Here is a 24,482-nt window from a genome sequence, read left to right as displayed (position 1 = left end):
TGTTTTGGTATAGGCCCCTTTATAAGGCTAACTCGCGATTTTCAGTATTTTAAGAAATTTAGCTACATTTTTGACAGAATTACCTGTAATTTAACAATCTTCACTAAAAATTTTCAATATAAATTTGCATACCGAATTAGCTGTAATGTGTCATTTAAGCTTTTTTGCCAAAAATTGGAATATTTTTGGAATATTTTTCAGATATTTTGAAGTTTTTAGCTAAATGCTAAGACCGAAATAGCAGTAATTTGGCATTTGGGTTTCCAAGGGGACAGAACACTTCGCCACCAGAAATTGTGGACATAGGAATGGCCTCATATAACGGTGCCATCGGACTTCAGGTATTTTGAAGTTATTATCTACCTCCTTCATTGGCTGCAATTGGGTTTCCCAGTGTGGACATAGGTTCACGTTTTGGTATTTAAGTATTATAAAGTTATGTCTATATATTCTGTCTAGATTAGCTGTAATTTGACTGTTTCTGCACCAAAAATTGTTGAAATAGTCCCACATATAACGACACTTCCCGATTTCATGTATGTTGAAGTTTTCAGACCGAAGTAGCTATTACTTGGTATTTGGGGTTTGCATTGGCCAAAAAACTTCTCTACCTAAAATTGTGGACATAGAATATAGCCAACATATAAACTCACCACCCGATTTCAGGTATTTTGAAGCTTTCATCTACATTTTCGTCCCTAATTTGCTGTAATTGGTAATTAGGATTCCCAATTATTTAATTTTTAGTCATATTTGATAGTGGATGGAGGGTAAGAAAAGTTCGGCGCGGCCGAACCTAACACTTTTTTATACGGCATATGAGTTTCGATTACTCCTAGGATGATTGTTTTGGAAAATGGGCTATATTGGTCTACGTTTTGATATAGCCAACAGATTTTCGGTATTTTGAAGGGTATGTCCTCAATATCCCACCGAAATGAATGAAATTTGTTGGTAAGTCTTCGTTGGGGATGAAAAGCTTTTCCGAAATTTGTCGGTATAGGTTCACGTGTCCTCAATATCATACCGAAATGACTGAAATTTAGTATTTAGTCTTTGTTGGGGATATAAAACGTTACACCTGAAATTTGTCGGTATAGGTCCACGCCTTCATAATCAACCCATAGTACCACCTGATTTTCTATATTTTGGAGGTTATGGCTTCAACATCCCACCGAAATGGCCGAAAGTTGGTACTTAGCCTTCGTTGAGAGTATAAAACTTTCCACCTGAAATTTGTTGGTATAGGTCTATGTATTCGTATAGCGCCCATAGAACTGTACCTCCCGATTTTCGGTATTTTGAAGGCTCTAGCCTCATTAACACACCGAAAATTAACAAAATATTCCTCCGAAATGAATGAAATTTAGTATTTAGTCTTCGTTAGGGATGTAGAACTTTCCACCTAAAATTTTTTGGTATAGGACCACGTTTTTATATAGCCTCCATAGAACAGAACCTCCCGATTTTCGATATTTTGAAGGTTGTGGCCTCATTCGACCGAAATGTCTAACATTTGGAATTTAGGGCCTGTTTAAGTATGTCGATAAGAAAACGAATGCGGAAGAAAAACTACCAAATTTGAGTGTGTATTTCAAATTTGTTTTTTTTGTTTTGAAGCAAAAGCAAATTAAATAATATTTCAAAAACTAAAGTTTGGGTGTCTTTAATGCGCACACATTTTCGTTTCGAAATACATAAACTGGGGGTTAATCTTCGTTGGGGGTATATAACATTCCACCTGAAATTTGTCTATATAGACGCCGAAGAACTGAAATTTGGTATTTAGTCTCCGCTAATGACACAAGACATTTATACAGGTACAACACATGCCTTACAAAAAAATCAGACAGTATAGGTTCAACTTTTGGTATTACCCCCATATAAGCGTAGCCTCAATTTAGGGTTTTTTGAAGATTTGGTCTTTAATTGGATTTTTGTGTTCCCAGAATATAGAAAACTTACTCGCAAACAAACTGTCCATATACATACATCTAGGTTTAGTCTAGCTGGTATTACCCAATTTTATGTATTTCGAGAATTTATTTGTCAAATTTTCGAGCCGGGATTGCTGTAATTTAATATTACGTGTTGCCAGGAGTTCAAAAGCTCAATTTCGAAAAGTGTAAATATTTAGAAAGAACTACGATGACACCACATACAAGCTCTTTTGAAGGGAGTATTTTCAGTTGGGATATACTACTCCTGCAATAAGAGGAAGTGTTTTTTCTTATTCACTTCAATAATGTTCGTGGTGAAGGGTATAAAAAGTTCGGGCCGGCCAAACTTGCTTAAATTTGTAAAAACCTTACGGCGCACAGTGGTCCCACTTCCATAGAAGGGATACAGTTCTAATCGAGCTACAGCCTCAAAATTTTAAATATAGGTTTATAACGAGGCAGAAAGATAGAAAACAAATTTCAGTGGATGTAGCTCCACATTTCGGTATAGCCCCCATATAAATGTACCGACCGATTTTAGGTATTTTGACGAATTTAGCCAAATTTTCAAACCGATTTGGTTGAAATTTTGTATTTTTGGTTCTGAGTGAACAAAAAATGTTCAATATAGGTCCATGTTTAGACATGGCCCCCATATAAATATACCGATCACTTTTTGGTATTTTGAAAATGTTTTGCAACCGATTTGGCTGTAATTTAGCATTTTGAGTTTTTAGTGACCAAATACCATATTGCAAAAAATGTTCAATATAGGCCAACGTTTAGGTATAGCTCCCATATAAACGAACGATTTTGCCAGGGGGCGCCAACTGGAATTTGTATCATCGTAAACCACGGTGCTCTTGAAACAATTTTAAATGGAAGGTGCTTACACCTCGGAAGTTTATGCGGATTCTGAAACTACAATGTTTATAGATGAGAAAAATCAAAAAAAAAAAAAAAAAATCGCCGGAGCGCTTTTTAAATAAATCGCGATTTTAGTTGACATTTTAGGGGTTGTTTAGGTTTTCACGATTTTACTTAAAAACCGCAAGTCCTATCAAAATGGAACTAGCGAAAATGTTGTAGTTAAAGTTTATTGAGACTCATATAAAAACATTAAAAATGGTATTGGGAAACAAATACATTAAAAAAGAAACTTAAAACTATAAGGTATTATTTTAATTTCCATAATATGTTTATGTTAACAAATTGTGATAATGTCGGTGTGAGAAAATGATCACAAAGTTAATTAGAAAATGTGCTTGCTCCCGGCACATCCAGTATCTCGCAGAGCTTTGTCTGCTAAAAAATGTTGTAGCTATGAACATTCTCTACAAGATCGACCTTTACGGTATTTTCGTAGTTTTTACCATTTTAAAGATATAGAAGTTCAAATTGGGACAATGCACTGACTGTATCGCCCCCTTATAAAACAATGTCATGAAGGGTGTGCCTTAACTAACTTTTGATGAAAACCGCTTACACAGGGAAAGTTTTTGTGAATTCTGAAACAGCAGTGTTCATAGATGAGAAAAATCCAAAAACAAGAAAAAAATCGCTGTAGGGATTTTTAAATAAATCGCGGTCAAAATTCACATTTTTGGGTGTTTTTTAGGTTTTCATGATTTTGCGTGGAAACCGCAAGTCCAATCGAAATGGAGCTAAAGAAAATTTTGACGCTATGAAAATTCTCTAGAGGATTGGCGTTACCATTGGTTCCCAGCCTGTACCATTTTTGAGATAAAGAAGCTCAGTTTAAATTTTTAGGTTTTTTTGTTAGGGTTTCGCGATTTTGCTTGAATACGGTAAGTCTTATCGGCATGGGACCTGAGAAAATCTTATAGCTGTGAAAATTGTCTACAAGACTGGCATAAGTAACTTATCCTAAGTTGTAACATTTTTTTAGATATATAAGTTTAAGTTGGCAATTTGCAGTCATGACATTGTTTTATAAGGGGGCGATACAGAATTGAATTGAATTTGAATTGTCCCAATTTGAACTTCTATATCTCAAAAACGGTAAAACCGACGAGAATACCATAAAGGTCAATCTTGTAGAGAATTTTCATAGCTACAACATTTTATTTAGTCTTATTTTGATAGGACTTGCGGTTTCTAAGCAAAACCGTGAAAACCTGAACAACCCCTAAAAATTTCAACTTAAATTGCGGTTTATTTAAAAAGCGCTCCGGAGATTTTTTTGTTTTTTGAATTTTCTCATATATGAACATTGTAGTTTCAGAAGCCGTAAAAACTTCCGAGGTGTAAGCACCTTCCATTTAAAATTGTTTCAAGAGCACCGTGCTCTGCAACTACCAGACCGAATTTGACCGCCTATAATTCGCCTGAAAGCTGATTATGTTATCTGTCTGTATTCTGTTCAAAAGTTACAGAATTTTGACCAGGAAAACCCCATTCTGAACCACTGTGCGGCGTGAAGAATATTTCAAGAGCCGAGATATCTCTATTCTACAAAAAGTGAAGGTACCTACAAAAATACCGGAAAAAATTGTGCGATAAGGGACGCCATGATAGTGGAAACCACAAAACTATTAACTGAGGGCAAAATCACAACATATTTGTAGGCGAAAAAATGTCCACAGAAAATGTTTTTGGAGAAAATTCAGACGAGGAAGAAGATCTTTCCGAAGAAGAAGATGTTATATTTTTCATATTTTTTGTTGGGGCAATATTGTGTTATTTTGGGGAAAATTGTCAGTCCATTACCTTGAACTCAATGTTCTCTAACTCATGGATTTGTACACTATTTCTTCTATTCCCTGTCATGGATTTGTATCCTATTTCTTCTTTTCCCTGTCATAAGTCGGTAAACCAACAGATCATTTTTTGCTTGTTCATCCTATTCAGAGAAAGTGGTATAGGTTATATGATTTGATCGGTTCCTAATATTGAATATTTTAATTTCCTTTGACTATTGCTTGGATAACACTACATTGTGTGTGTATTTTTTAATTGCTATTGATTCTATGGGTAGCGGAAGCGAACAGCAATTATTTAACAAAAGTTATAGTTGTTGTATTTCACAGGGTCAGTGCTATTTTATATACTACACCATGTTGTGGGGAGGGTATTACTATAACTTAACTTCAGATGGACTATTGCAATTATTTATAGTTTTAATATTGTTTTTGGTTATAATTTTATTTAGTTTATGAATATAAAGTTTTACCTAAAGAGGGTGAATATTTTCTAAAAAATTCATTTTAATTTCCTGTCAATTGTTGTTGTTTTATTTTTAATTATTTCGAGACAAAAACATAAAGTCAGTCAATTTCATTTGAATTGTTTGTTATTTGTTTTAAATTTGGTGTTTTGTTATTTTTACATTGTTTTAATTTGTATAGTTTGTTATTTTTTTATGCTACAGATAAGGGAAAAAGTTTTTGTTTTGCATATATATGTATGTAGGGGAGATTACATGTTTACAAATGTAAAATTGTCGAGTTGATGCTTGGTTAGTACTATTCTTTTCGGTAATTTATGGTTGATATAATATTTAGAAATGATGTTCGTTCATTTAAAAAAGGGGGAAATTGGTGAATTGTGTGTATGTATGCATGTATGGTCCAAAGTTATTTTATATCATAGCATTTCAACTATGTTTGTAAAAATATTTCTAGAATATAGTACACTACTACAATAAGAGTACATAAGAGTATCTGTGTATTAAAGTATGTATCTATGTAAGTTATTTCTGTTCCCCAAAATTTATATAGTTTTGTATTTAAGGATAAGTATTTGTTAAACTCATTACTAAGTTTTGAGTTATTTTTTGGTTTTGTTTTCTCTTTCATTGACTTTGTCACAAACTTTACTCCAATTCGATAGAAAATAAAAACTAAATTGTAAATTTATAACAATAGGAAGAAGAAGAAGAAAAGAAACTTAAAAAACAACGTAACAATACCCATCATTATTAAATTTTCTCTTAATCGGAGGGAATAACTATTTCTTCTTATTATTTTATCATTTCATTACTTATGCTATTCTAACTAACACAATTGACTGACACACCTCAAAATGACTTTACTTTCTAAGATTTTGTTTGTCCTATTTTGAAATCACATTTCATACATTTAATATGTTTTGGTTTTTCTTATTTGTTTGTTCTAGTTTGTTTTGTTAAACACATTCTTCTTTTATTCCTTGTTTTTTTTTTTATATATGTATATTATATACTTCAAATTTTTTATGATTTTTTGTTTGTACGTTTTAGGTGGATTTTTGTTCTTTATATTATTTTCTTAAAAAAATAAAAGAATGAAATTCCTACTCACAGGCATAAAGCTTATGTTTATTTAATGTAAAATGTGGACTTATGAGTATAGTACTGCTGCGTGTTAAATTCCTGTTAGAAGAGAGAGAGAGTTACAAATTAGTTTTATTTTTGGTTTTGAGAAAATTTTAATGCATTACTACTCACTTGAGAAATTGTGGCAATAATGAAGTCCAGCCGCCCTTGTCTTGTTTTAGTGTTAAAAACAATTCGAATGTTGATACGGTATTAGGATCAATTTTGAAGGATGCAATGCGCCTAAAAGTAATAACAAATAAAAGAAATTAATTAAAAACATACACATTTGTATTTACATTGTCCAATGCTAGACATAGATTTAACAGTTTGTAACATCTTCAGAGCAAAGACTGTTCGACTACTGTTCAATAAAAAAACGTCCCTATAAAGAATAGTTCTCTATAACGAATCCCAAAATTTGAATTTTCACACAAAATGGTCTCTTTATAAGAAAATTTCCCTATAAAAATTTCTAAAGAAAATTTCTCTATTGTTACAACCCGTCACGCACGAACATGTGAAAGCTATTCCGCATAATGATGAGCTCGATATGAATGAACATTTTCAAAATATCTAGAAAATTTCGATTTCGAATAACCAACAGTTTCCGCTTTCATTTCTTAGTCATATTGGATGCAATCATTACTGTCAGTAGGTCTATACAGGATTTACCACCAGAGCAATTCTTAACCATAACTTAAAAGCCGTTGTATGAGGTAATATAAAAAACAAGTAAACAAGTATCAGTCGGCTTTGCCGACAGAGATATACACTCAACTTATGTGAATTAAAACTTTCATCCACGGACAGGTCGAATGTATTTAGGGTCTTTTCAGAATTTTGTTTTTGGATATTTGAACTTGCTGACAAAAATGTGGATTACGAGGGAGGTTCGGAAACTTCTTAGCCTAGCACAAAAAGTTAAGTGTTTTGGAAACTTCCATCTCTGTTATGAACACATGTTAAATTTTGTTTCGATCTGGCAACTCCTTCATATAGAAGCAGGTGTTCAAAAAAGACGCATCCGCAATTTTTTTACAATGGAAAAATTAGAAATGCCTGCTGTCATTAAATATTTACATAAAAAAGGTTTATCGGGACAAGAAATTCATAATGATATGGTGAATGTGTTAGGTGAAAGTGCTCCTTCATATGCAACAGTAAAAAATTGGGTTGCTGAATTTAAACGTGGTCGTACAAGCATTGAAGATGAACCACGTAGTGGACGTCCAAAAACAGCAACAACAACAGAAATTGTAGCCAAAGTACATGATATGGTATTAAATGATCGACGAATAAAAGTGCTTGAAATTGCTAATATCATGGGCATCTCAAATGATCGAGTCCATTTAATTTTGCATGAAGAACTACAGATGAAAAAGCTTTCTGTAAGATGGGTGCCGCATTTGTTAACAGTCGATCAAAAACGCATAAGAATGAACATTTCACAAGCTTGTTTGGATCGTTTTAAGCGAAATAAAAAATCGACGAATTAAAGTACGAGTTGCTTGACCACCCACCTTATTCTCCTGATTTAGCTCCCAGTGACTTTTACTTGTTCCCAAATCTAAAAAAAATTCCTTGCTGGCAAGCGTTTTACCTCAAATGAAGATGCAATTACAGTTGTAAACCACTATTTTGAAGACCTTGAGGAAAACTATTTTAATCAAGGGATAGAATTGCTAGAAAAGCGTTGGACTAAGTGTATTGAAGTTTCAGGAGATTATATTGAAAAATAAAAATATTTTTGAAAAACTAACTATTCTCTTTCATTGATAGGCTAAAGTTCAAAAGTGTTGCGGAAGAGGTACCTAAAGGAATGGACCGACATAGTACATTATGGAAGTGGAACTTATTTTGTCATATCTTTTCGATAGATATCGCGCCCACTAGTCACTTTAGTGGGTCATCGTATAACTTTTGGACCACTATGCTAGGAAGCATGGACTTGTCCACGGAAAACGTAAGATCGCTGTAAACAGGACCACAACGAACAGCATCGGTATATTTACATGTCCAAAGGGTATTCGAACAGACGCTAAACTGCTCTTAGAAACTAATTTTAAACTTTTGTGGGGGAGGTACCCTAAGTAGAGGACAGATATGGGCCATTTTAGATGTTGAGCTAACCCTTCTGGGCTGTTTTCTCAAAAAGTATGAACTTGCCCCCTGAAAAAACTCTTACCGTCGTAATTGAGGCAGCGAATGCAAGTTGTTGTAGAAAAAGTCAAAATATTACGAAGGCTAAATTTTGGACCGAATCGGCAGATCCGTTCGAGAGTTATCTTGCTCTCCAACCACTACACACGGTATCATAGGGATTTTTTGCAACTTTCAGACTATTTTCTAAGGAAGTATGGACTTGCCCCTGATGAAACTTGTGCTCTCGTATGGTGGGCAGTGATTACATGTTCTAACAACAAAAATCAAAACGATTCGAAAGCAGGTCCTAAACTTTTTCGAAATTTTGTTTGGGAGGTACCCGAAGGAGTGGACCGATAGGGTCCATATTGGAACCTCATGTATGTCTGGCAGAAATTTCACGATGTGGTAAGTATGGACTAAATCGGTTACTACCTTTAAGAGTTATCGTTTGCACAATTTTTCTGAACATTTTCGAACTTTTGAGGGGAAGGTTCCTGAAGGAGTGGACCGATATGGCCCATCTTCGAACTTAAACTAAGTTTGGACAAAATATTACGAAGGCCAAATTTTGGACCAAATCGGTTAATCCGTTCGAGAGTTATCGCGCGCGCCAGCCAGACAGACAATCGGACGGACATTGTTAAATCGACTCCAAATTGTCTGAAACGGATGTCGTAAAAAATACTTGGGGTCTAAAACCATTACTTGGATGAGACACATTTTGCCTGTATGAATGTATATTCCCTCGTTAGCATAAATGCTAAGGGTAAGAACAGCGTTAAGTTTGCCCGGTCAGAATTTTTATATACTCCACCACGAGTTGTATTAACCCATTTTTCCGTAGAGATAAAAATATTTTTCGTATTTATTATGATTAGTAGCCTCAAAAATAAGTCCTCTGCGAAAAAATTCTTATCAGCTCATCACGTTTAGGGAGGTACCAAATGTTGCCTGTGAGCAACATTGGGCCATTGTGGTTATAAAAATCAACAAAGTTTGTTTCTAAAGTCTTCGTATTATCATTGTATTTTTGATTATTCATGATGTGGAAAAGCATAAACTGATGCGTTTGTTTAATTCTGGAAGAAAATTGATGGACATGGAATGGACATTTTTTCTATATTTATCATATATAGATCACAAATTAGCCAATTTTGACGTACATATATGGCGGTGTTCATAAAATTTTAAATGCTTACATTGACGTTTTTCAGAGTAGAAGTGTTTGAAAATTAGTTTCTATTGTGTATGCGGACTCTAAGCCTGATAATATTGTCATTCATCCAATACATAAAATTATCGTCATCGATATTCGAACAGATATCAGCATGTATTCTTACAAATCCTTAATATGTAATATGGATATTGTAGCAAAACATGTGTCAATATCCTGTTAATTCAAGTCCAATCTTCGAATAATAATATAAATACAATATTTTCACAAACTCGAATGTCACAATGTCCCTTTTTTCTTCATTGAATACCACTAACCAGCATTTTCATCTTCCACTAATGAAACCATTTTATTACTACAATGGCCCAATGTTACCCACAGGCAACTTTCAAATTTCAAAAAATTATAACTACTGATTGGAACTGTAAATTGTATGTTTTATTTTTCATTTTATTTGATCGACATCTCAGTAAGAGTTTTCAAAAAATTTTGGCTGCAATTTTTCCATTCATTTGACATTTAACGGCATTTTATAAAATCACTAAAATATTTCATGTTCAAATTTTTAGACGACTGTTTATACTTAAACAAGCATAACTTCGCTGATTTAGCTATTTTTTAAATGTTCTTTCCATTTTCTTATTCTTCTGAAATCAACCTACCGACACCCACTAATCCCCATTATTATAAGTCTTCTTTTGTTATAGTTTGGATTTACCGAACAGATTTATAGCGTTCCAGTTAACTTAAAGTTAAAAGTGATGATGGAATTTCAGGGAGGAGCTTCTTGTCATTAACTTTCAATGTAAAAATTATATGTTTAATGCCTCCAAGTTAGTTTATTTTGCATTTTCAAATCCATCAGATAGTAAAAGAACACATGTAATAATGGCCCTTAGTATATAAAAATATCTCAAACGGTGTGGGAAATACGCATACTCAACCATGCAAAATTGCCCACAGGCAACGTCGAGCCACAAAGGGTTAAAGTAAAATCGAAAAAATAGTTTCGTTTTGTTTATAAAAGTACTAAGCTCTTCCGCCAAGCCAGTGGAATATGCTAACCGAAGAATATCATAAGGTTTAATATCAATGAGACATCAAGGTTTTCTTCTCATTAAGAATCCGAAATCCACTTCAGGAGAAACATTCTTTAAAAGACTTCACAAATTTTGAGCCATTTCGGTTGGATAATGTGGCTAAAACCTTCAAAATACCGAAAATAGGGAGGAATGTTCTATGGGGACTATATCAAAACGTGGATCTGTACCGCTCGTTCTCATCGGGAATGTTTTCAATTCACAACGAAGACTATATACGGAATTTTACCAAGTTCTGTAGGATAATTTGGCTAAAACTCTGAAAATACCGAAAATCAGGCGGTACCGATCTATAGGGGCTATGTCAAAACGTGGATCTGTACCGACAAATTTCTGAGAGAAAGTTTTGTAGCACCAAAAAAGACTAAATTCCAGATTTTAGCCATTGCGTTGTGTTAATGAGGCTAAAACCTTTAAAATGTTTTGTAGCCCCAAAGAAAACTAAACACCGCATTTTAGACATTTCGGTGTGATTTGGTCCAAAACCTTAGAGAAAATTTTGTAGACACAAGGAAGACTAACCCCCTGTTTCTGTAAAAAAATTGTTCTTCTCACATGAATTGTCAAATTTTGTAGATCGATTTACTCGCCTACGTGCAAATGTAGAGCGCCGATTTTTATATGAGGAATTCTTTACTAAATATGGAACGCGTCCACGAAAAATTAGGTATGTGTGTCATCTTTGGGCAGAGCTATGGATGTCTAAATTATTACGAATATAGACGAACGAACAAAAATTAGTTCCATTTCGGTGGAAATATGCTATATCAAAACGTAGATTTGTACTGACAAATTTCTCCATATTATGGTGGAGGGTATAAAAATAATGTTGTTTCATTCAAAAATTCATGGGCCAAATAATTCTTGCATAATCCCGGCCTCGCATCTGAATTGGTTTTTGTTATCGGTTTCACAAACATCGCTACGCAAAGAAAAACGTCATTCGAACTTGTTTCCCAGCTAAAAATATTTGTCGGGTGCTCAAATAAAAGTTTTTTTCAGGCTTTCTAAATTCCCCTTATAATTTATAATTATAAAATGCATATCAAAAGTAACAAATTCCCACAGACCTGAATTTTGGTAGATTGGTTGGGGTTGCTATAAGAAATAATATCCTAAAAGCGCCCATCGGTCAAAGATCGTTTATGGGGTTTCAATTTGTTTTTTTTATATTTTTCTCACAAAAAAGTGACGAAAGTAAAAATTTTATTTTTGTTTTATTAATGAAAAGGTCATTGAAGTGATATTTAATTAATTAATTCTCTTTCGAGTTGAGCTGTTATATCCTAATATTATTAGGAGTCTACCGAAGTCATACATACGGGTGGTTAACGAACGGGTGATCCAAGTAGAGGTACTTTTTTTAATAGCTTTTTTTTGGCAGAACAGCATTTACAAATCGTTCAACTTCATTACGAAAACTCACGTTTCTTTGAGGAATGTGTTTCGAGAAATATTTTGTTCAGCGATGAGGCCCATTTCTGCCTTAATGGAACAATGAAAGTAGCCGAATTTGGGCTTAGAACAACCTAAAGAGAACCAAGAAAAAACAACTGTTTCGTGTGGTTTGTCCGCTGGTTCAGTCCTTCCTTATATGGCGAAGGCGTGCCATGATAGCCGACTATTTGATAGCGGAAAATGAACCTCGTGATCTCGGACACATTTGGTTTGAATAAGGCGGAGCCACTTCCCCCACATCGCACCAATCAACGGATTTATTAAGAGAATAATTCGGTGAGCAGACAATTTAACGTTTTGGGCAGGTCGATTGGCCACCAAGATAATGTGATATCACACCGTTAATCAAATCAATGCCTCTGACAGTTAAGAAAGGAGTCCCTCAAGGGTCTATTGTTGGTCCGCTCTTATTCTCTCTATATGCAGATGACCTACCCCTACAACTAGTGCACAGTCGAATAGACATGTACGCTGATGATGTTCAGATATAAATGAGCAGTTCTGTCGACGATATCAGTCAGTGCATTAGTAATACAGTATAATTGCAATAAAAATACTACTTATTACATGTTTTCGGCGGCTACCACGCCATTTTAAAATATATCAAAAATTGTATTATTAGAATATGATAGAGTTTACCATATATGTATCTAAAATATATATTTTTCTTTCAAAATATGGTGGCATGAATCATATTTTTTCTCTGCGTGTATTTATATTTTAAAGGGGTTTTAAAAAGCTTTTGGAAAAAGTGACCAAAAAGGTACCTTTAATGACTCGCATTGTTTGCAGCAATATTGCCAATGATACTACATGCCTAAATTGCAAGGATTCCAAGGAATCCTAACTTGAATATTTCTAAAAATGTAGAAAATGGGGAGAACTTCACCCACGTGTTTAGGGTACCTCCCGACGTAAACTTTCTAAACGCCATTACACGTGTTTTCTATTTTTCGGCCCTCATTCGTAATCTTGCCGATTTTACCTGTAATTATTTTTTGTGTTGCACAGTGTATAAAGATAAGGTCATTATATTAAAAATTTTCACACAAAAGTTGTAGTCCTTACTACCCGCTAAATATTATCTTATGATCATCATTTGTAAGCTACATCTTTGTCATAAACTCAAATATTTTTTTTAAAATTTCGCACCGATCGGACTATTTGTGCGAGCTACAGAGCAGCTACAAAAATGTTTACCATTTTGTTTTTGGTCCATTTAAAATCCATCACGTTTTACGTACTTTAAGATCATCAACAATAGGTGTGTTCGTTTACTCAATATACATATAACTTTTTGTAAACGACTAAGGGATTTTACATTGTACTGTAGAGTAAACGAATAACATCCAGTAACAATACACGGTGCTCTTGAAACAATTTTAAATGGAAGGTGCTTACACCTCGGAAGTTTTTGCGGATTCTGAAACTACAATGTTTACAGATGAGAAAAATCAATAAACAAAAAAATCGCCGGAGCGCTTTTTAAATAAATCGCGATTAAAGTTGACATTTTTAGGGGTTGTTTAGGTTTTCGCGATTTTGCTTAGAAACCGCAAGTCCTATCAAAATGCACTAAAACAAATGAAATGAAAATTCTCTACAACATTGACCTTTATGGTATACTCGACGGTTTTGCCGTTTCTGAGATATAGAAGTTCAAATTGGGACGATTCAAATTCAATTCAATTCTGTATCGCACCCTTATAAAATAATGTCATGACTGAAAATTCCCAACTTAAACTTATATATCTAAAAAAATTTACAACTTAGGATAAGTTGCTTAAGCCAGTCTTGTAGAGAATTTTCACAGCTTTAAGATTTTCTCAGATCCCATATCGATAAGACTTACCGTATTCAAGCAAAAACCTAACAAAAAAACCTAAAAATGTAAACTGAGCTTCTTTATCTCAAAAATGGTACAGGCTCGGAACAAATGATAAACTTCGATCCTCTAGAGAATTTTCACAGCTACAACATTTTCTTTAGCTCCATTTCGATTGGACTTGCGGTTTCCAAGCAAACTCGTGAAAACCTAAAAAACACCTAAAAATGTGAATTTTAACCGCGATTTATTTAAAAATCCCTACAGCGATTTTTTCTTGTTTTTGGATTTTTCTCATCTATGAACACTGCTGTTTCAGAATTCACAAAAACTTTCCCTGTGCAAGCGGTTTTCATCAATAGTTGGTTAAGACGCACCCTTCATGACATTGTTTTATAAGGGGGCGACACAGTCAGTGCATTCTCCCAATTTGAACTTCTATATCTCAAAAATGGCAAAAACTACGAAAATACCATAAAGGTCGATCTTGTAGAGAATTTTCATAGCTACAACATTTTCTTTAGTGTTATTTTGATAGGAGTTGCGGTTTCTAAGCAAAATCGTGAAAACCTAAACAACCCCTAAAAATGTCAATTTAAATTGCGATTTATTTAAAAAGCGCTCCGGAGATTTTTTTTGGTTTTTTGATTGTTCTCATCTACGAACATTGCAGTTTCAGAATCCGCAAAAACTTTTAGGTGTAAGCACCTTCCATTTAAAATTGTTTCAAGAGCACCGTGAATATGTACAAATTTTGAGTAAATGAACACACATATGGTCTGTTCCTTTACTTTTGAAAATGGTAAAAGCGGCAAAAGTAGTAAAAGTTATAAACGACTCCCATATGAATTGTATAGTGTTTGAAGTAAAGGAACGCTTTTCGAGTAAAAAGTGGGAAAACTTGAAGATTCTTACGCGTAAAGGAACAGAGTTATAATAACAATAATATATACAGTATGCAAAGTTCATATCCGTACACCCCTAAAAATAAATAAAATCGTTATTAATTCCATATGTTATGTGCAAATATGAAACAAATGATGGGAATTACAATAACGAAGAAAGATTTATGAATAACAAAACAAATTTTTAATTTATTCCGTCATTTAGGTATAGATGACGCCCGTAAAAAAACATTATCGTTATTTTTCATATTTCTATAGCAGAGGCATTCCAAAAGAAGAAAATGACGAAAAATGGTATTTTGCTTTAAAAATCCTTAAAAACCCCAAATATATAGTGCTTATAGGTGTACGAATACGAACTTTGCCACCCACACAGGCGCCATCAATACCTAAATAACGGAATAAACTAAAAATTTGTTTTGTTATTCTTAAACCTTTCTTCGTTATAGTAATTCCCATCAATTGTTTCATATTTCCACACAAAATATATAACTAATAACGATTTTATCCAATTTTCTGTATGTACATATACATATAATATTTCGTAACGATGTGCCCATAATTGAGGCCTGGAGTTTAATTAAAAATTTTAATGAACGGACGGACACACATCCCTGAGCCGCTTTATCTCGTCGTGATATGAAAAATGGTATACCACAAGGGGTTCTGAGACGAATATTTGGCTGTGTTACAGGGATTTTGGTCGAAACAAACTTATAACACCCTTTCCACATTGTGGTGTAGGGTATAAAAATTCAAGTACGTTTTATATCGCTCATAACTAAAAAATTAGTTTTCTGAGTTAGAAGTTTAAATTTTTTTTCCTCCACTTCTAATTTATCTTTCAAGTTGATGTCTCTAAAACTCAACGAGTTACAGGAGTTTGGAATAAATAAACTAAAAAGTTTCTTTTGAGTTTATGAAGCACTAAACAAGTAAAAAATTATCAGTCGGCTTTGTCGACAGAGATATACCCTCAGCCTACGTGAATTGAAACTTTCATCTACGGATAGATCGAATAACGGCTACAGAACCAAAATCCTTTTCCCCAAAATTAGGTATTAACGAAAGTATCAGTATTTTGTGGCCCTTTTTTGGAGTTTTGACCTTACCGACAAAAATGTGCAATAGGATTAATGCTCAAAAATGTTGCGGAGGGGGTACTTAAAGGAATTGATCGACAGTCATATCTTTTCTGAGGTACCCTAAGGAGGATATATGGACAAAATATTAGAAGATCCAAAGTTTGGACCATTTTAGCGACATTTGCAATTTTTGGTGGCAAGGTATCGGAAGTTCTGGACCGATTGTGCCCACCTTCGAACTTAAACTAAGTTTGGGTCAAACGCCAAGTCGAGTTGATCAGTTCGAGAGTTATAGTACGCTCAAGCCAATACACACGGTGCCATAGGGAGTTTTTACAACTTTCGAGCTATTTTCTCAGGAAGAATGGACTTACCCCTAAAAACTTGTACCGTTGTAATGTGGGCAGCGAGTACAAGTTGTTGCAACAAAAATCAAACCAATTCGAAAGCAGATCTCAAACTAAACTTACCCGAAATGTTGTGTGTGAGGTTCCCGAAGGAGTGGACCGATACAGTCTATATTGGAACCTCATCTATGTCTCGTTATTTGGTTTGCGGATGAACTTGAAGAAATGGACCGACATAGTTCATTTGGATCAAGTGGATCTTATTTTGGAATCAATTCTATTCGATATATTTTGTGCCCACCAGTCATATCAGCTGATAATAACATAGAGCTTTTGGACCTCTATGTCGTGAAGGATGGGCTTGCTCACGAAAAACATAGTTTCGCTTAAACAGGGCCACTGGAGTAGCATCGGTATAATTTTTCAAAGGATCTTCGAACAGCCACTAAACTGCACTAAAACAAAAATGTTGAACTTTTGTGGGACAGTTACCCTAAGGAGAGCCACTACACATGGTGCCATAGGGGTTTTTTCAGCGTTCGGGCTATTTTCTCAGGAAGAATGGACTTGCCCCTGAAAAACGTGTACTGTCGTAATGGGGGCATCAAAAAAGCGATTCGAGAGCAGGTCCTAAACTGAACTTTTCCTAAATTTTAAATATTCCATCGAAATGGCTGAAACTTGGTATTTAGTCTTCGTTGGGGGTGTAACAATTTTTCCCCCAGAAATTTTACGGTACCGGTTCATGCCTTAATATAGCCCCATAGAACGGTACCTCCCGATTTTCAGTATTTTGACGGTTGTGACCACAAAAATCCATTGAAATGGCTGAAATTTGGTGTTTAGTCTTCGTTGTGGGTATAAAACTGCCCCAGAATTTTGTCGGTATAGGGTCACGCCTTCATATAGCCCCCATAGAACGGTACCTTCCGATTTTCGGTATTTTGAAGTTCGTGGCATCAATATTCCACAGAAATTGTTGAAATTTGGTATGTAGTCGTCATTTGGGGTATAAAACTTTCCATATGAAATTTGTCGGTATAGGTCCACGCCTTTATATAGCCCCCCATTGAACAATACCTCCCAATTTTCGGTATTTTGAAGTTTGTGGCATCAATATTCCACCGAAATTGTTGAAATTTGGTACAAAACTTTCCATATGAAATTTGTCGATATAGGCCCACGCCTTCATATAGCCCTCATAGAACAATACCTCCCAATTTTCGGTATTTTGCAGGTTGTGACCTCAATATTCCACCGAAATGGCTGAAACTTGGTATTTAGTCTTCGTTGGGGGTGTAACAATTTTTCCCCCAGAAATTTTACGGTACCGGTTCATGCCTTAATATAGCCCCATAGAACGGTACCTCCCGATTTTCAGTATTTTGACGGTTGTGACCACAAAAATCCATTGAAATGGCTGAAATTTGGTGTTTAGTCTTCGTTGGGGGTACAAAACCTTCAACCTAAAATTTTTAGTTATAGGCCCACGGCTTCATAATGCCGTTATAGAACGGTATATCCCGATTTTCGGTATTTTAAATATTGTGGCCGCAACCTTCAAAATACCGAAAATCAGCCACCGAAATGGCTGAAATTTGGTATTTAGTCTACGTTGGAGGTAAAAACCTTTCCGACTGAAATTCGTCGGTATATGTCCACGTTTCGATAAAGACCCCATGGAACGGGACCTTCTGATTTTTTTTAATTCTGAAAGTTGCGATGTCAATATCCCGCCGAAATGACTGAAATTTGGTATTTAGTCTTCCATGGGGTTATAAAATTACAGAAGAGAAATATCAGTATAGTGCCTCGTCGTACCACTTGATTTTCGGTATTTTGAAGGTTTTAGCCACATTATCTTACCGAAATATCGGAAGTTTGGTATTTAGTCTTCTTTGAGTTTAAAAACTTTCCGCCTGAAATTTGTCGGTATAGATCGGAGTTTTGATATAGCCCCCATAGAACGGTACCTCCCGAATTTCGGTATTTTGAAATTGCTGAAATTTGGTACTTAGTCTTCTTCATAAACGAAAGGAAACTATTTTTTTCATTTTACTTCAGTACAAATCGTGGTGGCCGGCGAAACTTAACGCCGTTCTTACTTTTTCTGTAATAAGTTGGGAAGTCAAATTTTAATCGGCAACTTAAAACGAATTTTTCTCGAAACTGAATTTTTTGAGATGTGAAACTTTTTGAGTATGCGGACTGTAGGTTTGTATGTTTTTCATTTTTATTTTAAAAATTTACGCTAACTGTAAAGTTTATTTTGACGCTTACTATAGGTAGATATGTAAGTGTTGACTTGTTTTGTAAATTTCATATCACTTAAAATAACATCAAAATGCAATTTAAACGCATTACCAACACCTGAGGTGGTACATCACAGCAATGGCTTGCAGTCCTTACTTAAAAACTCCCGTTTTATGTTTCCATTAATTTTATTTTAATAATCCCCACTGACATCAATGGTTTATCTTGCTCATCGCTATGCCAGTTGTCGACTTCGAAAATAAAAAATACACCTTGAGCTTAATCCCCACTAGCATCCTTAGTTAGTTCTGAACAAATTGATTATAACAGCTCGTTGAGCAAACACATGATTTCCAACCAGCCCTTATCAAAAATCCCCATAAAAAAGGCAAAACACTATGTCAGAAAACATCAAAAACTCATTTCCAACTAACGCTCGCTGTCCACTAAAGACAAACCAAACGACCGAAGCAAATGAATGGACAGATGAATATGTGACACTTACGAAAACAAAAACAAACAAAAACCATGCACATCATCATACCCACCTGGCATTGCCGGTCTCGTCTTCAAAATCGATGAAAATAGCGCAACCTCGCACCCCGCAAGGTTCCCTCTCGGAGGTTTTTATCATATCAGCGGCTATACGTGGCGTTAGATCCCATGGCAATGAGACTTCAGTGCATGACAAATGACGACTTTTTGCCGCACGTAATTCCGACTGCAAACGTTGTGAAAGTTCATTAACAGCAGCTGCATCAATATCGTCATGTCCTCCAATGCCATAATGTTCGGTGGCCTCGGTGGGTGTGGAGAGATTTGATGAGGCTGGTGATGGTGAAAATCCACCCGCAAAAACGTTGCTGTTGTTGCCTGTAGTGGTAATGGTGGGATAGTGGTGGTGGTGATATGACGCTGATGTAGCTCCTCTGGATACAGCTGATGGCATTGCACCTACTGCTGCTGCAGCGGACGCACTGCTACTCGATGCACAATAAAGAAGATTATTGTTGTACGTCTCAATGCCGCTTTTTGGTGGTGAAGTCGCAGTAGCCGTTTCCATTGCAAATGAATCTGACTGCTGCTGGTGGTGGTGGCCAAAGTGTGTGGAGGTGCCCGTGCTGCCGTCCGGGGAGTGGGCAAAGAAATGAGAATTCTGTTGTGGTTTAATACCATCAACCACATCAAAGTGTTCTTCAATGGGGCTACGACAAAATTGATGGTGATGACTGAATGTGTCGGTGGTTGGGGTGTTGTTCGTTGATGGAGGTGTAAGTGAACTAGTCCAGTCTGAAAAAATAAACAAAAACAATAAAAAAGATTGGCATTACAATGCAAATTGAAATAAAAACAGCAACAAAAATTTGCACATGTGCTTTTAAATTTGAATAGAAGAAACTTAACTCCTTTCCTTTTAGCTACGGAATTTATCCCATTATGCAGTCTTTTTTAAAAGTTTAGCACTGAACATCAGCTGGCAACTAAACGACCCGGAGACGGAAACAGCTGATATCGCAATAAAGTAAAAAAAAAATCTTGGAAGAGTTTTTTCATTTACTAACTCAATAATATATGAGCTATACTCTAATACATATTATGGAGTATTTTGTTGCCATAGGAAAAAAATTCCATGGAGAGAGAAAGAAACTCATACGTGGTTCATTCGTTTCCTTTATTTTTCGAGTTGCCTTCTCATATTCCTAACTGTGATGAATTTCACTTGAGTGGTACTCGTTAAAACCCACTCATTGAGAAAGCTGAGAGTAAAATCATTTGAGTATGTATCACAACACACATGTGCTCTGCTGAGTTCTTTTGTTCAAAAACAATAACCGAGAAGAATTCAACGCAAGAACTCACAATTCTATATCTCTCTGTAATCAGATGAGTACAGTTAACCCTCTAAAACGGGATTTTTTGAAGTGAAGATATGAAAAAATGAAGTTTAGGCTAAATCGTTGGGTTTTTTATAGCAACAACTGCACTGTGTAGTTCCTTGGGGACAAAATAACCATAATTACACAAACTTATTTTAATATAATACGTATATTTATTACAATTAAAGGAATTTAATTTTCACAACACAGAAAAATATACGTATACCTTAAAACTATTTGCATTTTAGTTAAACTAACTTAAGGAAACACATTGGAATATGTTCATTTGTTTTAGGTCCATTTAATAAATTTTCACCGAATAGACAAGTTCATACGTATTTTACATGGCAGGGGATGACATTTCCCCGCTCAGGCCCCTTTGAAATCGATGTTCTATTTTTCAAGGCTACTAACTATAGATCTTCAAGGAAAGCTCACATTTAAAGGACTAATATCGGTTATTTTCGACATATGTATGTATGTATGTATACTTGCTTAAGTTAGTTTAACTAAAATGGAAATAGTTTTAAGGTATACTTTTCTGTGTTGTGAAAATTAAATTTCTTCAACTTTAATAAGTGTACGTATTACATTAAAATAAATTTTATCCCCAAGGAACCACACAATGCAGTTGTTGTTATAAAAAACCTAACGATTTAGTCTAAACTTCATTTTTGTAAGGTGTACGTATACTTATGTATGTATCTGTGCCACTGTATATTTAGAAAGAAGCGTGGGGGTCTCCCATACAAAATGAATTATGAACCAGTAAGGAAAGGACTAAAGTCGGGCTATATGATAACTTTCATACATGCATACAGTGAGTCACAGTCAAAAGTATCCACTTGAGTTTCTTTAATTAAAACTGCGATTGCTAAGTCCCGGTCCACACTAGCGTGAATTTCATTTAAAAATTTCATGAAATTAGGCGTTCTTTAATCGAATTCCCCACTGCAGCAATTTTATGATTTTACTCTACTATGAAAGTCGATCTAGAGACGCATAATTTCATGCAATTTTTTCAATGAAATCACTCTAGTGTGGACCGGGACTAAGTGTTAATTTATGAAAGTGATTTCATTCCTTTTTATTATATTTTTACATTACCATCTTAACCTAAAACTAATAAAATCAAATTAGCAAAATTCAGGTAAATTTAGATAAAAAATAAAAATTGTTAAACAACATTGATTTCTACCTCACAGTGTAAAGTATCCACGCTAAAAGTTTTGTAAAAAAAGTATTTCTTAGGCGTTTAGTACTTCCCAGCAAAATAAATTGGAAGTAGTGCAATGTGGACTAGTTCTTTCACGGCATGTTTTGATGCAATTCAAACGGAGTCGTGAAAAAGGCACTCCATTCCTCACATTTTACCTGCATTTGGATGCAATCCAAAGAACCACATCCACTTGTCACATTTAACAACATCCGGATGCAGTCCAAACGGAGTCGTGAAAAAGGCACTCCGTTCGCTACTTTTATTAGCAGTTGTTAGAGATCCCTACAAGTACATAAATCAGTTTGTCCATCTCTACAGATGAGCGTGTTAACATTTCCAAAAATTTGTTAATATAAAATAAAAAATATTTAAGCTCTGTTCCAGAACTAAAAAGTTTTTACTATTTTTACCACTTTTACACATTTTGCGTTCCCGCACACAAAATTTATATGAAAATCGTTTACGACTTTTACAACTTTTACTACTTTTACCACTTTATAAAGTACGGGAACAGGCCATTAATTTCTGAAAATTTCCCAATGGAGTGCTGTTGGTGTAAATGTTGAAATCTTAACTGGTGATGGGAAGACAATATCAAACCCATTTAGCAGATGAAGCAAAAACAGTTCAGCTTGGATTAAATGGAGATTGAATTCAACGGAGAATTTTCATAATTTGTGTTAATAAGTTCTTAATATTTTTGTTATACACAAATAAATGCATTTTATTTGTCCTGGGATATTTTGTAATGGCTTGCACACATTCCGCAGAATGCCTGTATCAAAACACCACGTGCTTTGGACTGCATCCTATTCTACCCCAAAGGTTAAAATGCAATGCCAAAGGGTCAGTTAAAATGCAGTGCCAAAGGGTCAGTTAAAATGCAGTGCCAGAGGGTCAGTTAAAATGCAGTAACAAATGATCAGTTAAAATGCAGTGCAATGGAGTGCCTCTTTCAGTAGTCACGCTTTTGTAAAAATCATGAGTGAAAATGCATAATTTGATGCACTTCCAGATCACTTGTATATATGATTTAACTGCCTCTGTGGAGGCAAACTTTTTTTTGGGTTGGTATTGTATTCTTTTTTATATTTGGCGTAGATTTAACTAAATTTTCGGTCCAAGAAATTTTGATTTTCCCCATTCTTCTTTCAAGGCATTTTTCAGGGTTCCTATACTTGAAATGTTATGACTTCTTATTTTTGTCTCCAAAATACTGCACAAATTTTCTATAGGATTCAAATCCGAGGATTGCGCAGTGGATCCAGCCATTGGCCAAAAATAAAAAACTGAATGTCAAATTTTTTGTACGACATCTGGCAGCTTTAATAGCTATGACATGGACCTTTTTCAACATACATACATAAACATATTAGATTTTGTTTAATTCGAACGCGTTCCTCTTAAGAATAGCCCCAAAAGTCGGAAGATTTAATTAATATTATTTGTATTGAGTACAACTAACAATTTACGTGCAAGTACATAAATACATACATATGTATGTATATTCAAAATATCGCGAAATTAATACGTATTGCAAAATATTATAAGGGATTTAATATGCAATATTGCCACAGAGTATGTACATTCAATAGAGAGATCACAATGTCTAAGATACAAGCTTGAAATTTGGATCAGAATTGAGGCAATAACTAAAAAATCTTTCAAATGAATATTACCCATATAGGTTTACGTTTTGGTGTATCCCAGAATTTTCAACCACATTACACCTTATTTGGCATTTTGGGTTCTAAATCCCGCAGAGAATTGCTTTCGAAAGAAAGCTATTAGCATAATTTTTAAAAATATCGTCAGTAATATGGATTTTGGAAATCCTTTTGGTGGGAAAATCTCCATGCAGAAAGTCGTGAAAATAGATCCACGTTCGAATACAGGGATTGCATTCGCGAATATGTCGAATAGAGATATACAGTGTTTAGAGGATATGAACAGTTCGGCCCGAACATATCGCCTTTTCTTCTTTAAAGTATCCAGATATCAAACACTAACTTCAGTCCCATTAAAAATTTTTGTATTATTGTAAGAAGATAATATTCTTTAATGTCATAAAAACACCAAACTTTACTATTTTATCAAAGGTCATAGAGTGAAAGCCAAATAAAAATTCAGAAAATTACATTAAAAAAAGATAACATTTTTATCATGAGTTGGGCTATACAATCTACGACTCATAGACTCCGAATCCAACTCGCAGTACTGTTTGGGACTACGTAATAACATGGTCGCAAAAATATCTCTAAAAAAAAGGACGTCAACATTTTAGCTAAGTCCTGAACAAGTAGGTTAATACCCTAGACAGACGCCATCGTTAATTTGCATTAAGTGCCTTAATTCAAATTAATTCGTGCATTATCCGTATGCACCAAATCAAAGTGTATTTAAATATGGCAATACTGTAGAAGAGAGGGCATATTCATGTAATGTAGAGAGCATTTAAAATTGATGACATTAAAAACTTTCCAAAGAATAAACACTGGCGGTCTCTCATGCTAGAGTTTCGTCGATACCCGAGTATCTGTCAGGAATAAATGTTACACATAAGGCAACTTCAATTGTTTTAGGTATTCGGTCCGATATCCATTGACCCTCCCGTTGTTATTCTTAATTTTTTGAGTATTATAGCAACAGCAGCTTCATACTTTTTCTCAATTTTTATTGGGAATATAATTATATCGAAGACCCTAGTTTGGGTAGTCCTCCTCATTGCTCCGCAGACGCTTAAGCAACACATTCGTTGGAATTTATTTTAATGTTTTATTTTTATCCATAGCTGTTAGAGTAGGTCCAATTACCCTTTTGAATAGCCAGTGTATCA

At 34.7% G+C, this 24,482-nt stretch overlaps 1 protein-coding gene across 2 annotated transcripts in view; it reads right to left on the bottom strand.

Annotated features, from left to right (window-relative positions):
• LOC141400711 (uncharacterized) overlaps positions 1-24,482 on the bottom strand; it is an 84,654-nt gene that overhangs the window by 4,339 nt on the left and 55,833 nt on the right. For both annotated transcript variants that reach the window (XM_073980155.1, XM_073980156.1), the window contains exons 2-4: positions 19,099-19,840; positions 6,388-6,498; positions 6,242-6,312 (exon numbers count right to left, since the gene is read on the bottom strand). In XM_073980155.1, the coding sequence (XP_073836256.1) occupies positions 6,242-6,312; positions 6,388-6,498; positions 19,099-19,840 (924 nt within the window). The remainder of the gene's footprint in view (positions 1-6,241; positions 6,313-6,387; positions 6,499-19,098; positions 19,841-24,482) is intronic.

Source organism: Musca autumnalis, unplaced genomic scaffold (assembly GCF_047663935.1).
Source record: "Musca autumnalis isolate F117 unplaced genomic scaffold, ASM4766393v1 scaffold_4, whole genome shotgun sequence".
Taxonomy (NCBI): Eukaryota; Metazoa; Arthropoda; class Insecta; order Diptera; family Muscidae; genus Musca; species Musca autumnalis.
The sequence above is the reverse complement of the archived record's forward strand: the minus strand, read 5'-3'. Positions and strand labels throughout refer to the sequence as shown.